Here is a 17,037-nt window from a genome sequence, read left to right on the forward strand (position 1 = left end):
GGTACTGACGTCTGTGGACACAGGCTGCGGTACTGACGTCTGTGGACACATGCTGCGGTACTGACGTCTGTGGACACAGGCTGTGGTACTGACGTCTGTGGACACTGGCTGCGGTATTGACGTCTGTGGACACAGGCTGCGGTACTGACGTCTGTAGACACAGGCTGTGGTACTGGCGTTTGTGGACACAGGCTGTGGTAGACATCTGTGGACACAGGCTGTGGTACTGACGTCTGTGGACACAGGCTGCGGTACTGACGTATGTGGACACAGGCTGCAGTACTGACGTCTGTGGACACAGACCGTGGTAATGACGTCTGTGGACACAGACTGTGGTACTGACGTATGTGAACACAGGCTGCGGTACTGACGTTTGTGGACGGGGTCGTCGGCGTCGGTGATCACCATCAGCAGGTTGGGGTTGGCGTACTTGTACAGCACGCTCCTGTCGGCCAACACGCGACCCTGGCTGTGCACGCGCTCGTGAGGCGACTTGGCCAGCACACGCCGGATCGTCTGACCCTGCGACGACAGGTCCAGCCGCCACGTGGGCACCGTCCGCAGGTCCTGCCGCCAGGGGCGCGCGTCAGGCCGGCCGGCTGTGAGCCACCTGGTAGAGGCTAAGGTCACGGGTTCGACTCCCAGCGGCAGCCATGCTTTTCAAGGGGCGATTTCGTCAGAAGGGGCTGGCATTCCTACGACTTTCAGATACCACATGGAAATTAGTTAGCTACGTTGGAGAACGATAATGAGCTTGTGATGAGTACATACGCTCATATTACAACGGAAATGACACCGATGCCTTCTGTTCTGACTGTTGGATGCAGCGCCAACAGATACTTAACAGCCTGCATGCATGCGCATAGTCCCAACGGTCACAGGAGCCAAACAGTTTAGTGTTACAAATTGTTGTGCGGCGATATGTCACCAAATAATGCATAGTGCGTAACAAATGTGCTATTATCAATACTCAACTCGGGGTAGATGGCTGTGTCAAACACTAACATGTAAAAAATCACAAAACCCACACAGAGCCCACGAGCGACCGTTCACTGCAGTCGACTTAACGGGGCCCCACGTGGATTCGCTTGCGATTTGGGCCGTAACGTCAGCACGCTCCAAATCCCACCTCTGTGACGGCGTAGCCCTGCATGATGCCGGTGGCGACATCTGCCGTGTAGAAGAACAGCCTCTGGTGCAGCGACTTGACGAGAGCGGCAGCACTGTCGGGCCAGACGTGTACCGCGCCGGCGGTGTCGAACATGACCAGAGGCTGTGGGCACGGCGACAGCAGCTACGTCAGCTGACACAGACCGGCACCAGACCGCCAGACCAGACCGCGCCGCGACGGCAGATCAGCCAGCCACCACACGCCCGAACACGTCCGTCCCCATAACTCAGTTGGTTAGAGCGCCTGCCTTCCCGTGCATCCGTGCGTGGCGGGGTGGGCTCGAGTCGCTTCAGGCGCTCGCTATGTCACTGCCTGGGATGACCTGCGGCCGGGGACAGCGGCCGAGTCAAAGGTCAGGGGACGTCCGAGGGAAGGCGGACTGTGCCGGGCGTTGCGGCACGTTAAACTTGAGGCACGTTAAATCACATTCAGCCGTCGACATGGAATTTCACCAGCGGATGGTAGACGGTCACACAGCAAGCACAGCAGAGCGTGAGCTCCGATCCCAGAAATCCACCCATTCAAATGTTCGGACTACATCTTAAAAACGTGGTGTCAAGTGACAACTGGAACGAGGGTCCAAACAGGAATGCGCGGACGGAAAGATGCCAAAATTTTGTCTTAATCGGAGAACGAATCAATCAATCAAACAGTCGTCCGACAGGCAAATCGGACAAAGATCACGACATCGTTCGCTTCGCAGATATGCCCACTACGCGCACTGGCGCAGGCCGGCGTGCCGAACAGCGTGCGAACTGAACAGAACGATCACTAAACCGACCGATCACTAAACCGACCGACCACTTAACCGACCGATCACTTAACCGACCGATCACTAAACCGAATGATCACTGAACTGACCTATCACTAAACCGACTTATCACTAAACTGACCAATTACTAAACCGACTGATCACTCGAGCCCTCAAACGTTCGGGGCGGTCAGGGTCACGCCTCAACGGACGGGACAGCTCCGGGTAGCCAGGCTCGTCACAGCACGTGCCGCACGCCAGCCGCCGCTCCGCTCCGCCCAGGACAGCAAACCTCAGTGAACGTAGCGACGCTGCCAGCAGGCACATACGACCAAAGGCTATAGCCGGCTCCCAAAGGCTATAGTCGGCTGTCGCACGTGCACCAGCTGGTCTGTGGCCAGGAAGCCGTACCGCTGCAAGGCGAGCGCTGTCTCAGAGCTGCAGTCGGGCGCGCCGGCCGGCCGAGCCGCGTCACCGGCCGCAGAGCTGCACCCCTCACCTCAACTCACCTCACCTCCCCTCTCCTCCCCTCCTCTAAGCCGCCGCCCAATGGTCGGGCAGGAGGCCGGCGGCCCGGCCCCGCAGCGACCGTGTTCTCCAACCGGCGGGCGTGCGGCACGGCACGGCACGGCACGGCACGGCACGGCACGGCACGGCACGGCACGGCACGGCACGGTACGGCACGACACGGCACGGCACGGCACAAGACACGACACGACACGGCGCGCGTCGCGACGCTTCAGTCCTGAGGCGCGAGCGGCCGCAACGTCCGGGCGTCGGCCACGGCCGAGCCGGAGCTCCCCCTCCCCCAGCCCCGACCCACAATCCACCCACCAGTGCAGCCGGGCGACCGCGAGGGAAGGCCTGGCTTCCTCCAGACGGCGTCGCAGAACAGTCGCTCACGCCCGTCACGCCACAGACCAGAAACGCCGCAGCGATTCAACAGCCGCTGACCCGCGCCACACCGCTTCCTCTAAGCTAACAGCGGGATTTCTGTAGCCCTCAGCGCCGCTATCCCATCGGGCGCGACTGTGTCTACTACCTGCACTGAACGCCACTGTCCGCGTCCCTGGCTGAAGCGCCTCTCGACTGCCTCACTCAGACACCAATCCCAGCTAAAGCTACGGAAGACGGGCCACGCTTGAACAAAGGCCAGTTCGTCCTCAAGAATGCCTGTCCAAGCCACTCCCATCGCACCCTGACCTACAGCCGGCCGCCGTCCGACGGTCAGAGGTCCTGCCGCCCTCGTCCCTGACCCACCACCACCACGCTTGACCTTGGGTTGGGTTTCGCCCGCCATTCCGTCACGGTCGGACGCTATGCTCTTTCATACTACGACCTCCAACGCATCTTTACGTGGGGTAAATTTATTCCGGCGTTCAAGCTCCGTGGTCAGTGATTCTGGTCTGGTCGGGAATTCACATCTAGAGTAGAGTTAGAGTTAGAGCTAGAGTTGTGCCCTTCGTCACCCCAAATCAAGATCACTCTCTAGTCATGATACTGACCAGCACCTGACCTATCTGGGCAGAAAACATACCTGCATGCTCTGGAGGTATCCAAGCTGAAGCTACCTGATCTTACCACAGAACATTGGCCACAATTTTAAGATCGAACTGCTGAACTTTATTCGTCTTTTCAACCCGGAAACAAACCCTGGCTTCTCCATCAGCCTCAGACCCCTAAAGGCTCATCTTCCCCTCCTTTGCGACGGGTTCCACCCTCCATCGCCCCACCCACAGTGCGGTCCGCTGCCCCCGCCTGCCATCCCTCAACTTAAAACAGGCGGCGCCCGTCCCAGCACATCCCCGCATCCCGCCTGCGTCCGCCTCCCCTCGACCCCTCCGCCCGTCTCCCCCCCCCCCCTCCCCCGCGCCCGTCTCCCCTCCTCCCCACGCCCGTTCGAGGCCACTCCCACCTTCAGATGTGTACCGCCCGCCTCCCCTACTCCCCCGCGCCCGTCTCCCCTCATCCCCACGCCCGTTCGAGGCCACTCCCACCTTCAGATGTGTACCGCCCGCCTCCCCTACTCCCCCGCGCCCGTCTCCCCTCACCCCCACGCCCGTTCAAGGCCACTCCCACCTTCAGATGTGTGCCGTCGCTCTGCTGCATGAGGCTGGCCTGGCTGACGCCGGCGCCCAGCCGGTGGACGGCCAGCTCGCCGCCCGTGATCGGGTTGAAGGTGACGAGCGTGCCGCGCGACAGCAGCGCCGCCGCCGGCGCGTGCGGGAAGTGCGCCGTGCCGCGCTGCAGGCCGAGCACGACGCCCTCGGCCGGCAGCGGCGCCAGGCCGGCCACCGGCACCGCCCACGCCACGGCGCCTGTCTGGCTGTGCAGGCCCAGCAGCTGGGGGAGCGAGGAGTCAGCCGGTCAGACACACCACGGCAGCTGGCGGGGCGAGGAGTCAGCCGGTCAGACACACCACCGCAGCTGGCGGAGCGAGGAGTCAGCCGGTCAGACACACCACCGCAGCTGGCGGGGGGGGGGGGGGGGGCGAGGAGTCAGCCGGTCAGACACACCACCGCAGCTGGCGGGGCGAGGAGTCAGCCGATCATACACACCACCGCAGCTGGCGGGGCGAGGAGTCAGCCGGTCAGACACACCACCGCAGCTGGGAGGAGCGAGGAGTCAGCCGGTCAGACACACCACCGCAGCTGGGGGGGGGGGGGGGGCGAGGAGTCAGCCGGTCAGACACACCACCGCAGCTGGCGGGGCGAGGAGTCAGCCGATCATACACACCACCGCAGCTGGCGGGGCGAGGAGTCAGCCGGTCAGACACACCACCGAGGCTGGCGGAGCAAGAGACGGGTCAGACCGCAGCAGCTGGAGGTTGGGGGGGGGGGGGCAAGACACGTGCCAGCCCACCGCAGCTGGGGGGGGGGGGGAGCGAGGAGTCAGCCGGTCAGACACACCACCGCAGCTGGGGGGGGGGGGGGGGAGCGAGGAGTCAGCCGGTCGGACACACCACCGAGGCTGGCGGAGCAAGAGACGGGTCAGACCGCAGCAGCTGGAGGTTGGGGGGGGGGGGCAAGACACGTGCCAGCCCACCGCAGCTGGGGGGGGGGGGCAAAGGACGGGCCAGACCGCAGCAACTGGGGGTTGGGGGGGGGGCAGACACGTGTCAGCCCACCGCAGCTGGGAGGAGCCAGGAACGGGTCAGACCGCAGCAGCTGGGGGAACGGGGAGTCGTGACCAGACTAGGGTGGGTGCGTCCAACACTATCACGACATTACCGGGCGGGTCATGTGGGAGAACTAGACATACTTTGCCCCGCGGAATTCATGGACATTGCCACTCAGGGCGCAACGTGATAATGTACTTTTCTCTGAATAAATAGTGGCACAACATCATGCGGTAAAAGGCAGCCAAATGCAGGATGTGAGGCAAAATATGTTTACCAATGCAATGTAAACTTTTTGCAGAAGCATAATTTTACTGGCGGTGCCCCGTCCACACGGCAATGCTTTTGACGGCAGAGGGAGAAACAACACATACCAGAGGTCAAGTAGGTCCATTTACAACTACATCATTGCATGTCCTCGAAAAGATTTCAATAAAATCACCTGACAAACAATACGCGGCTGAGATCACCTGTTGGCGTATGTGTACTAGCGTTTGTACCCGGAACTTTTCCGCCCATGCACCGCCGGCAAGCGTAGGAAATGCCATAATGTGCATGATATGTCATCTTCGATTTGTGAGATGAATTTCGCAGAGAAGGCTAACATGCCAGGCACACGATACCAGAACAAAAACTACCCGCCGCTCTGTTGCTGTATGATGATGATGATGATGATGATGATGATGATGGTGATGGTGGCATGGGGATGATGACGACGACGATTATGTCAATGATGATGATGATGATGATGATGATAATGGTGATGGCGGTGGTCGTGGTGGTTTGAGCTTCAGGGCGCGGCGACCGCGCGGGTCATATGGCGCTCATTCAGCTTGATGTTTGCCTCACATACCTCAGCGTCATCATCCAACTACGCTGACGGTCGCGATCGTGCCGGCCAGACAGCCGACGAACCGCGGCCGTTAAAAACCCCGGACCGATGCTCTGTTCCCCCCCCCCCCTCCCCCAGCTCGGCCCGGCTCACTGGCCGCATGGCGTCGGGGGCGCCCGCCGCCCCGCCGCTGCCGCCGCTGGTAAGCAACGACGCTCCCTCGCGCCCCGCGCCGCACCGCCGCAGCTGCGCGGTGCGCCCCACCCGCCGTTTGGCTCCATCCGCCAGCGCGCCGGCGGGTGGGGCCAGACGGCGTGGCGGCCGCCGACGGTGACGGGGAAGGTCACCACAGCCCACTCACCGCGCGGCACATGGGCAAGGTTTGCTGCAAGCGCGGTACCGATACTAGTTCGGGTGCGTTGGGCGCTAGCTGGCCTACCAGCCTTCGAAGCACTCGACACACGCCACATTTCCTACTAGTCACTGGCAGATTCCAGACATCGCCAGCTCAGAGAAGTCCTGGTATCGCCGGCTTTAACTTGGCAACGTCACTTCGAAACCTCGCTTCCCGTTTAGTCAAGCCGCTGAACCGCTCACTCCAACACTGCCAATAAAAACCGGCGGCCGCAGTCGCAACATCGTATCCCTATTGCACAGCTCGTGAGGCCGCTCCCTCCAGCACCGCCGGTAAAAACCCAGGGCGGGAACCCGTCACGCAGCGATTCTGAGTGGAGACGCGGACGTTCAGTTCCAGGTACATACGTAACAACAGTCGACGCTGGGCTGATGATGTCAACGGCGCAACCGAAACCGAGGAGCGAGATCACTGGATTGTGATCACGGCACGGTGACGTCACCAGTGCAACAGTGCAACGGTCCGCTCTTTATCCGGGATTGGCGGCGCGATGAATGCGCTGACCGCTTTGCGCCCGCAGCCCACGTCCGCCGACATGCACGGCATTCCATGCATAGACGCACAACCCGAGGGCTCTTTGCACAAATCCGAGCTATAAAACGTCGTTTGTACGATGCAGTCGGGTTTGATTATGACCCGTGATATGTCCGCACCGCCGCAGAATGGGCTGCCTTCGGCGCCCTGCGGCGGCAGCCGCAGCAGGCGAGCAGGGCCGGCGGACAGCGCCAGCTGACGCGGGCCCGCGCCGCCCGGTAGCGCCGGCGGACAGCAACAACTAACACGGGCCCGCGCCGCCCAGCGGCGCCGGCGGACAGCGCCAGCTGACGCGGGCCCGCGCCGCCCAGCGGCGCCGGCGCAACAGAGGACACGCCGGGTCACACCCGGGACATGCCTTCCGCCTGACGCCCCACCCCCTCAGGATCCCCTCAGATGAGGCTGGTACGCAAGGTCAAGTATGCCAGCAGGTCCAACACGCTGGAGCTAAACCACTCCAGCTCAGCTTGTGCCAGAGGCCGACCACTCAAGAGGTTGGTACCTGAACCTCGAACGGCCGTTCCGCACAGCTTCCCAACTACCTTTTTATTTTAAAAAACAAGGGCTGTCTGAACGACTAAGCGCCTTTGGCACTGATCACGCGATCCTCGTCGCCCGAGAAGCGCAGGCGAGCAGCTTCAAGGCGCCGATGCCGGCGGGCAGTGAGTGAGCATACACCCCGGTCACGCCGCCGCTTCGTCCGCGTGTGTCCCGCAAGTGTGGCTCACACCGAGGCGCCAGAAACTGGTCTCCTCGCTCCCGTTGCCCCGATGGGGGGGACGCCGGTCATTCACCTGGACTGGACTGGACTGGACTGCTCGCGGTCGGTTTCTCGCGTCGTCGCGATCTCCACTGCTCAGCTGGTAGCCGTGCCAACTACCAGAGGTGTTGTCAAGAGAGCGGTGAGCGTTCGCTGCAAGTCCAAGGGAGGCGATTTAAGATCTGGTACAAGCCTTTTCATTGGATGGACTTAAGGGATCAGCGCCCAAGCTTAGCCGTGCTTGTTACGTAAGCTTTTGTGTCATCCTTCCATCATGAAATATTGGGTCAGGAGCAGCCTTTTCGGCGAAGGCTTAACGTTCTGCGATGCTGGACAGGGTCCGGCCTGCTCTCTGGCGTCGCCCGACCTTTGGCACGCCAGCTGCCACCTGTCGCATGCTTTTCCAGTCAAGGGCAAGTGGCAAACGACTCGAACCCACCCCGCCACGGATGGATGAACCAAAGAGCAGACGCTCAAACAAACTGAAATCGAGGACGGGCACAGTGCACAGCCATGTTCAAGCGAAACCGGTTGGGGGGGGGGGGGGGGGGAGGGCGAGTGCTTCCTACCCAGCAGCAGTACCGGCTCTCACACTGGCGACCAGCCGGACGCGATCGAATGCCGGAACTTAAAGCACCGCCTACATTCCAGCTAATCCGGCCAAGATACAGGCAGCAGAGCCCGACAGGAAAGCCGGCATCGGCTCAGCCGGTAGCAGAGCCTTGACAGGCCATCCGGCAGTACAGCCCCGACAGGACAGCAGAGCCCCGACAGGACAGCAGAGCCCCGACAGGACAGCAGAGCCCCGACAGGACAGCAGAGCCCCGACAGGACAGCAGAGCCCCGACAGGACAGCAGAGCCCCGACAGGACAGCAGAGCCCCGACGGGGCAACCGGCAGCAGAGCCCCGACAGGAAAGCCGGCAGCAGCTCAGCTGGCAGCAGAGCCCCGACAGAGCAGCACGGCCCCGACAGGAAAGCCGGCAGCAGCTCAGCTGGCAGCAGAGCTTCGACAGAGCAGCACGGCCCCGACAGGAAAGCCGGCAGCAGCTCAGCTGGCAGCTGAGCCCCGACAGAGCAGCAGGGCCCCTACAGGAAAGCCGGCAGCGGCCCAGCTGGCAGCAAAACCCCGACAGAGCAGCAGGGCCCTTACAGGAAAGCCGGCAGCGGCTCAGCTGGCAGCAGAGCCCCGACAGGGCAGCAGGGCCCCGACAGGGCAGGTGGCAGCGGCCGGCTCTAGTTTAACGAGCGGCGATCTCCCGCGGACACACTGCACGCCTGGCACCGCGGTACGGAGAAGTGCACTGGAGTGGGACGGTGCCACTCCGCGTGCCAATGTCATTCCGCAAGACGATTCGTCTGCCGATGTAGGACCAGCGGCTGTCCAGCGGCCACCCGCCCTGCACAGCACTACATCGCCGGTTCCGTTGTGAGCAGTGGACTATTCCAGCCTCGCTTCGCTGGGAATTACACACGGCGAGAGCGTGCAATGATCCACTTCCATGACGTTCTATGACATCAGATGGAGAAACGTCATCGGGTTCGCCTTCAAGCTGGGACAGTATTGTCCGCCACATGCAATTCTGTGTGAGGCTGCCGTTTACCACAAACCTGCTGGGGTTCGAGCGTCATAAAAGAGTCGAAAGACACGCCGCATTGCTGCACAGATGCACGCGGCGCCGCACCTGCAGTCGTATTTCATTTGATAGGAGCACGGCAGGATTTGTGCTCCTGGCTTTTGGGCATTTTGGGCATTACGAGGTGGGAGTGCTTGTCATGAACATAATCGACCTTCAATATACCAGGGGATACTGGTTAAACAGCGGTATCAAATGAGCACGTGCTATATCGACAAAACTCTATATTTTACGCTGCGCTTAAGGTTACGAGTTACTACGAATGCTCACCGTCACTTTATGATCTTGTGATCACAAGCATACCTTTACACGCGCTCGGATGGGGTCAATTGACCCCCCGAAGGTTTTTCCGGGATGGTCTCCGAACGGCGCGGCGCACCCCGCCAAATTTTTTATAGCTGTAAATAATCGAATAGCAGATCGTTTGATATAAAAAATAGAAATAGCTTGTAAGGTCGCTTACCCACGGCAGGTCAAAGTCAGGAAATGGATTCAGCAAAGACAAGTTACATGGAATCGTTCAATCTCATGCAAAAATGGAGTGTTAGACGAAACAACACATCTCTGAGATATTTTCTTAGGCACACAACACTGAATGAACAAATTCCATTGGCCTAAGGCCACGTATACAGAGCAGGGATCAAAATCAGCCCGTTTTTTGTTGCTCCGGAGCTTGCTGCATAGAGCAGTTTCCGACGCTCATTTCGAATTTATGACTAAAAGGAGCCACGTTATACATCTTCCATTGACTTCTTAAAGATCAGAATAGGTCGCTGAGCTAAAATGACCTAGGTCGACACTTTTTTTTTGGGAATAGGCTGTCTGGCGTAGTCTTTAACGTTTATTCAATTGCAAAACTCAAAGCAGTCTTGTATAATTTTGATCATCATAACCTTTGAAAGGTCAAGCAAGGTCATTGACCTTAAATGGGCATCAGGGGCCTTTTGCTTAAAACAGGTGTCTAGGTTCGGGGGCACTTTGGATGCCAACCTGGAGTTTGACCTTGTCTGACCTTATTTGACCTGAAGGACACGACCTACGAAACTAAAATTTGGCATCAGTGAGCTAACGTACAGCCCAACACATCCTGTGAATTTCTATATCTAGCTCTCTTAGTTTCTGGGATCGCAAGGGGTCAAACTGATCTCTCCGCCCCCACGTAGGCGAAAGGTATTCAACCGGCCACCAGGGCGTGTGTTAAAACGTCAAGTTTTAGCAATAGTCGGTGTGGACGATGCCCGATCAATTATGTCGTTCAATCATAACCTCCTAGTCTACTGGAGGTCCATCATAGTCAGAATACGATCTCCCAACTCATCCTGCCGCTCTAGACCACGACCGCCAAGAGATGAAACCGTCACGCGACATTTGCCCCGCGAACTCGTCACCGAAAGTGCCCCGCCTTCAAGCACCACGCGACAGTCAAGACGGCAACCACTGGCCCCGCTCGGAGCTGTCTGCAGGCCGGAGGGCCCGCCTTCCCGCACCCCACGACAGTCAAGACGGCAACCACTGGCCCCGCTCGGAGCCGTCTGCAGGTCAGACGGCAGTTCAGAAGCTGGCGCACGTATTTTCCGCCACGCTGACTTCTTTTTCTTCCACGCCAAGGGTCACTGAAGGGTATGACGGAATACACTGATATAAGAATGAACTTAACAGTCTCGCAGCTATATCCTGTGACCCGTTCCGTGATCTACCAAAAGACAGACGCCAGCAGCTGTGTGACAGAAAAGCAGCACGCTCTGGTCACGGGTCGGCTGCAGGCTGCAGTATGACGTCACTGCCCGGCCGGACATCCCGCCTCCCTCGGCGTGGAGATGATGGGGGGGGGGGGGGGGGGCGGATCGGCCGGCGCTCAAAGCGGCGCGCCGCCGGCGTCGGCAGTCCAGTCGGCGCGCCGCGCTCCAGCCGCGTGCACGGTCGCCGGTGTGGAGGGTCGCTCGCGGGACGGGGAGCGGGACGGCAGGTGCGGCGGCCGAGCAGTCAGGGGCCAGACGCCGGCGAGGGCGGGGGCGGAGAGGCTCACGTCCGGCCGCAGTACAGGTGGCCTTCGTTACCGAGAGCGCGGACGTGGAGCTCGAGGTGCATCATAGACGGCCACTGAGACCCGCCCAGGGAACGCCAGCAGAAGAGGCAGAATACTCCCGGCAGAACAGAAGCCGACACCAGCACCGCTCACCAGCAGGGACCAGGACCAGGAGGAGCCGCGTCACAAATAGTCACCGAGACTTGCCACGTCGGACACCGTGTGCAGACAGCAGTGCGACGAACTGAGCTGAGGTACGCGCACGCTCCGCCCCCGCCGACTCCCTCCGGCTACCCCGGCAGATCATCCGCCCGGACGGACACGGGCTGCGGTGGTCCGCAAGGAACGACAAGCAGCGCTAGAGGACGCCCGCCGGCGACGACTGTGGGCTCCCGCAATCTCCTGCGACCTACTGCCACCTGCTCCCGTTGACAGTTCCCTCGCAGCCATCCGCGCATTCGCTCGTTTCTCGCGCCCTAGCTCCCCGCTCGCCGTCCCTATGTCCTCCAACGCGAAGAGCGGCGCCGACCGCGTCGGCTGCTTCGACCTGCGCCAGTGCAGTCTGGTGGTGAGCCTGACGCTGCTGCTGCTGTACGGGCTCGCCTCGCTGGCGCTCATCGTCGACCTCAGCCTGGCGCTGCATCCGGGCGGCCGGGCGCTTCTGGTCGGCGAGGCGCTGCTGCTGGCCGCGCTGCTGGCCAACCTGGCGGCGGCGGCGCTGCTGGCGCGCGCCGTTTCGCTGGCCGCGCGCCGTCTACTGCTGGTGTGGCTCGTCTGGCACGGCTGCTGCCTCGTGATGGCCGTCATGGTGGCGGTGAGCGCTGTGACGGCCGGCGCGCTTCTGCTGACCAACCCGGCCGTGCCAGCCGTCAGCGCCGCCGTGCTGGCCGCCGCCATGGCGCTGCTTGCCTACTGCTGGTCCGTGGTGCTGCGCTTCTACAGTACGACGGCGCCGGGCGCGCCGGGCGCGACGAAGTCGGCGGCGCCCGTTTGACGGTCGCGATCGCCCGGAGCTCTCCGACGAGCGGCACCGCCGGGCCGGCGGCCGACGCCGGCTCTCGGCCCGGACGCCCCGACACTGCGAGCTGCCGCCCACGCTCCGTCCGTCCACGGGTCTGGCCGGCGTCGGGCGGCCGTGCAGACGAATCTCTAACGCACGTGAGTGCGTTCCGAGGTCCGCTCTCACGTGGTGCTATTCGAGCTCTGGGCGGAGCTGTGAGGCTTTGGGCACTGCGTCCCTGTGTCGACGCGGGTGGCCTCGCGCCGGTGATCTCATCTCGCCAATGCCGGTCCAGAGCGGGTGGGAATGTTGCACGGTTGTTGTTGTGTTGGCATTGTACGCGTGGCGACTGCTGCTGGCTCAGCCGCGCCAAGTGGTTAGCACAACTCAGTGAAGCGCGATTATCTGTGAACGTGCAGCGAACAATGTGTATTTATTAGATGAAACATGCACCAACCAATAAATGACTTTCATTTCAAGGAAATACTTCGCCACAGATGTTTAACACGGTGGAGTGAAATGGACAGAAGAGATCGATACAAAGCGGTTTCCGACCTGGTTGTTTGCAGCTCCTGGATAGCTAGCACAACTGAGATAACAAATGGTGGCTGCACGAAAGTACGCACATCCACTCGCGTACACAGGCACATCCACTCGAGCATACAAGCACATCCACTCGAGTATACAAGCACATCCACTCGCGCATACAAGCACATCCGTTCGCGCATACAATCACATCCGCTCGCGCATACAAGCACATCCACTCGCGCATACAAGCACATCCACTTGCGCATGCAAGCACATCCACTCGCACATACAAACACATCCACTCGCGCTTACAAGCATATCCACTCGCGCACACAAGCACATCCACTTGAGCATACAAGCACATCCACTCGCACATACAGGCACATCCGCTCGCGCATACAAGCACATCCACTCGCGCATACAAGCACATCCACTCGCGCACGCAAGCACATCCACTCACACATACAAACACATCCACTCGCGCTTACAAGCATATCCACTCGCGCACACAAGCACATCCACTCGCGCATACAAGCATATCCACTCACGCCACTCGCGCATACAAACACATCCACTCGCGCACACAAGCACAACCACTCGCGCATACACCACGTGAAATCTGCGGGACTCCGGAGAGCCCCGAACGGTTAGGAGATTACATGGTGGCTTTAGACCGTGGGACGAACACGGCGTGCCGCGTACGGGATCCGTGCTTCCGGATTAGTTTCGGTCGGAGAGCGGCTGATGTGATCATCCAGCTTCACTGAGTGACAACATGCTATGGAACGTCCGCACTGCGTGACGCTCTCGCAGGGACTTCCCACGGCGCGTCATGGGTACTCCCAACGCGTCGATTATCTTACGAAACTGTGCACGGAGAAGTTGGAACTGTTACTGCATAACGTCGCGTTTTTACAAAACATGGGCTCGGCAAAATGCCAGCTTCGATAAATAATTTTGAAGTGTATCTGAAATCGATCAGAGACTAGCAAAACGTATATAATGGCACGCAAGGACACCGTTAATTGCGTTCCTTGCAAATAAAAAACTGCCCTTCCGAATGCCAAATATTTTCACACAAAAAACTTCTAGACAGTCGCGTCCAGTTGCGCTTGTAGGTCCATCAGCAAGCGAAGTCATGTCTGTCCCGCACTTTGTGATGCCATGAAAAGACTGCTGTATTCGTGCCCCACCCTCCACAGTCGATGTACAACGCACCCACGTATTACTGTGAAAATTCGCCTTGTCATTCCACATCATTCAATTCTCGCTTCCACGCCCAGCGCCGCACCAAGCCGCTGCCTCATTCAGACCATTCTATTCGCGGGGCGGGCGGGATTCCACGACCGCGGCAGCCGCCCGTCCTCTGTCACCACCCGCCTGGGAACTCCAGCCTTCCGGCCCCCACCCCTGACCCCTGACCGCAGCGGCCGCCCGCCCTCGCTCGACGCCCGCACTGGAGCCCGGCCCTCGAGCCCCGACCGCGGTCTGTTGCATTTCGGAAAAGAACGTAACGGTAGAGCGGATTGACAGAAGAAATCCTCCTTGACACAGTAGCAGGGTTTTCTTCCGGCCGAAACGCATATTGAGAACCGGTGTTTCTACTATTTTTAAATTTTCAGAACCCCTCACTTAGCTTACTTGGCTGGTATCTTTGCGCACGACAAAACACACCAAGCAAATTTCAAATTCGCTGGATGATAACTTTAAAACTTGCTGAAGCTTGTTCCGGTCACATGCAACTCACTGCACAAATCAGATGTTCGGCAGGTAAAATAGGTCAACTAACAACTTCATGTAGTTTACTTTGTGATTTATTCATTCGTTCATTTTGGACGGTTCCTACCGATGTTAGACGCTTCTTGAGCTGGACGTAACATGGCGCCAAATTCACCCGTTCTCTTATCCGCGCTGAACGACTACGACTAGAATTGCAGCAGCTGACGCTGATGGCGGGCCCTGCGCTCCCCCAGCTGGTCAGCACCATGTCGGGGACGACCTGAACGCCATCTCCAAGAAAGTAACATTATTTTTCCGAATATCCGATTCGGCACAGAGCGCCGGCACTCCACCCCCATCTACATAATAATGACACCCCCCCCCCCCCCCTATCTGCTTGAAGCAAGCTGTCCCCCGTGGATTAGACCGCTGCAAGTGTGATGCAATCTACTGATCCCGCTCATGAAAACACAAACCGTTGCCGATGAAGTAATCCCATCCCAGTGCGCGCCGCCCACATCGCCGGCACACGCACGTGCCGGGCGACGTCAGCAGCGACCTGCCCCGCCCCCGCCCGGCCCCACGTCCAGCCACCCTCCCCCAGCCACCGCAGCAGGGCCACAAGGTCGGCAGGCGCCGTCAGTGGTGCGCCCGTGCCGCCGCCGCCCTCAGACGCTTCCGCGTCGGTCCGTGCCTTCCGTGCACGACCTGCGGCCAGCCACGCCCGGACGCGAAGCCCGGGCCCGGAACGGAACGGGGCGAAGCGGGGGGCGCGGGGAGCCAGAGCGACCACCGCTTCCGCGCCGCGTGACGGCCGCGTGACGGCCACGGAGGCGGCCCGGGCGCGCGCCGGCCGGACACGGCACGTTAGCCGCGGCCCCGCCCGTCAACACGCAACGGATGGTTGGCGGTATGGTGTGGAAAAACGCTTTTGGAAACGCCTCTATTGTTTCTCGCAACGGACGTGGCGGCGGGCGTCGCCGCCAACGGCTGTCTCAATGACGGCGAAACAAGGCCAGATGATTATCTCGAACGAGACACGCCGGTGACGCGGGACGCAACGGCCGGTTGGGCGGTTTCATGCTCGGAATAACAACTTGCCGCTTTCACATCGGCGAGGTTTTAGCGTTCGGTCTGTTCACTTCTTGACTTCGCTGGCTCTTCCTATCCACCAATGATCACAGTATCGCGCTTCAGGTAAAATTTGTCAGCTGTACGTTCATATGCTGATGTGATGTAATCGACCACATCTGGACCGGACCATACGCGCCAAAGTGTTACTCGATCAGGACAGCCGCACCGGACGCTGCCCCTCCACTGTCCAGACCGACCCGTACTGTAGCGGACGGCATCAGTCTGTTCAGACCGACCCGTACTGTGGCGGACGGCATCAGTCTTGTCAGCGACCCGACTGCGGGCGTCTCACTGTAGCGACCGTACTGGCGGACGTATCCTGTCAGACCGACCCGTACGTGGCGGACGGCATCGTCTGTCCACACCGACCCGTACGGACGGCATCAGTCTGTCCAGACCGACCCGTACTGTAGCGGACGGCATCAGTCTGTCCAGACCGACCCGTACTGTAGCGGACGGCATCAGTCTGTCCAGACCGACCCGTACTGTGGCGGACGGCATCAGTCTGTTCAGACCGACCCGTACTGTGGCGGACGGCATCAGTCTGTCCAGACCGACCCGTACTGTGGCGGACGGCATCAGTCTGTCCAGACCGACCCGTACTGTGGCGGACGGCATCAGTCTGTCCAGGCCGACCCGTACTGCAGCGGACGGCATCAGTCTGTCCAGACCGACCCGTACTGTGGCGGACGGGATCAGCCTGTCCGGACCGACCCGTACTGCAGCGGACGGCATCAGTCTGTCCACACCGAACCGTACTGTAGCGGACGGCATCAGTCTGTTCAGACCGACCCGTACTGTGGCGGACGGCATCAGTCTGTCCAGGCCGACCCGTACTGTGGCGGACGGCATCAGCCTGTCCACGCCGACCCGCACTGTGGCAGACGGCATCAGTCTGTTCAGACCGACCCGTTCTGTGGCGGACGGCATCAGTCTGTCCAGACCAACCCGTACTGTGGCGGACGGCATCAGTCTGTCCAGGCCGACCCGTACTGCAGCGGACGGCATCAGTCTGCAGCGGTGGATTCTTTAAAAAAATAATTCCGTGCCCTACAATCTTGCGTCAAAACTGAACTGTCGCGTATTATGCTTATACGTCGCAGTAACAACTTGTGCAAGCTGCAGTTCTTTTTCAAGGAGCTCGCCACATGCCTAAATTTAGCTCAGAGTACCGAACCCAATGACATGTTCGGCAAGTCCATTTCGCTTTCCACCAGACCTTTTTCAATTACCGGAAGCCAATTCCATCGGCACATTTTCATCCACCGCATATTAGCACCAGGATAATTGTGAGGTGGAAATCGATACAGTATTCCCGACCACATTGTACATCCTTTCGGAGAAATTACAGCACGTTTGGTGTGCAATATTTTAATACCACGCCTCTGAACTAAAGCAAACATTTCCCGAGCA

At 59.9% G+C, this 17,037-nt stretch overlaps 1 protein-coding gene across 1 annotated transcript in view; it reads right to left on the reverse strand.

Moving 5' to 3' along the window:
- The window catches only part of LOC119095058 (ER membrane protein complex subunit 1), a 36,296-nt gene that overhangs the window by 5,790 nt on the left and 13,469 nt on the right, over positions 1-17,037 (reverse strand). The window contains exons 10-12 of the mRNA XM_037217957.1: positions 4,002-4,265; positions 1,130-1,273; positions 372-567 (exon numbers count right to left, since the gene is read on the reverse strand). Coding sequence (XP_037073852.1) covers positions 372-567; positions 1,130-1,273; positions 4,002-4,265 — 604 coding nt within the window. The remainder of the gene's footprint in view (positions 1-371; positions 568-1,129; positions 1,274-4,001; positions 4,266-17,037) is intronic.

The sequence above is a fragment of the Pollicipes pollicipes genome, unplaced genomic scaffold, assembly GCF_011947565.3.
Source record: "Pollicipes pollicipes isolate AB1234 unplaced genomic scaffold, Ppol_2.1 Scaffold_4219;HRSCAF=4965_pilon_pilon_pilon, whole genome shotgun sequence".
Taxonomy (NCBI): domain Eukaryota; kingdom Metazoa; phylum Arthropoda; class Thecostraca; order Pollicipedomorpha; family Pollicipedidae; genus Pollicipes; species Pollicipes pollicipes.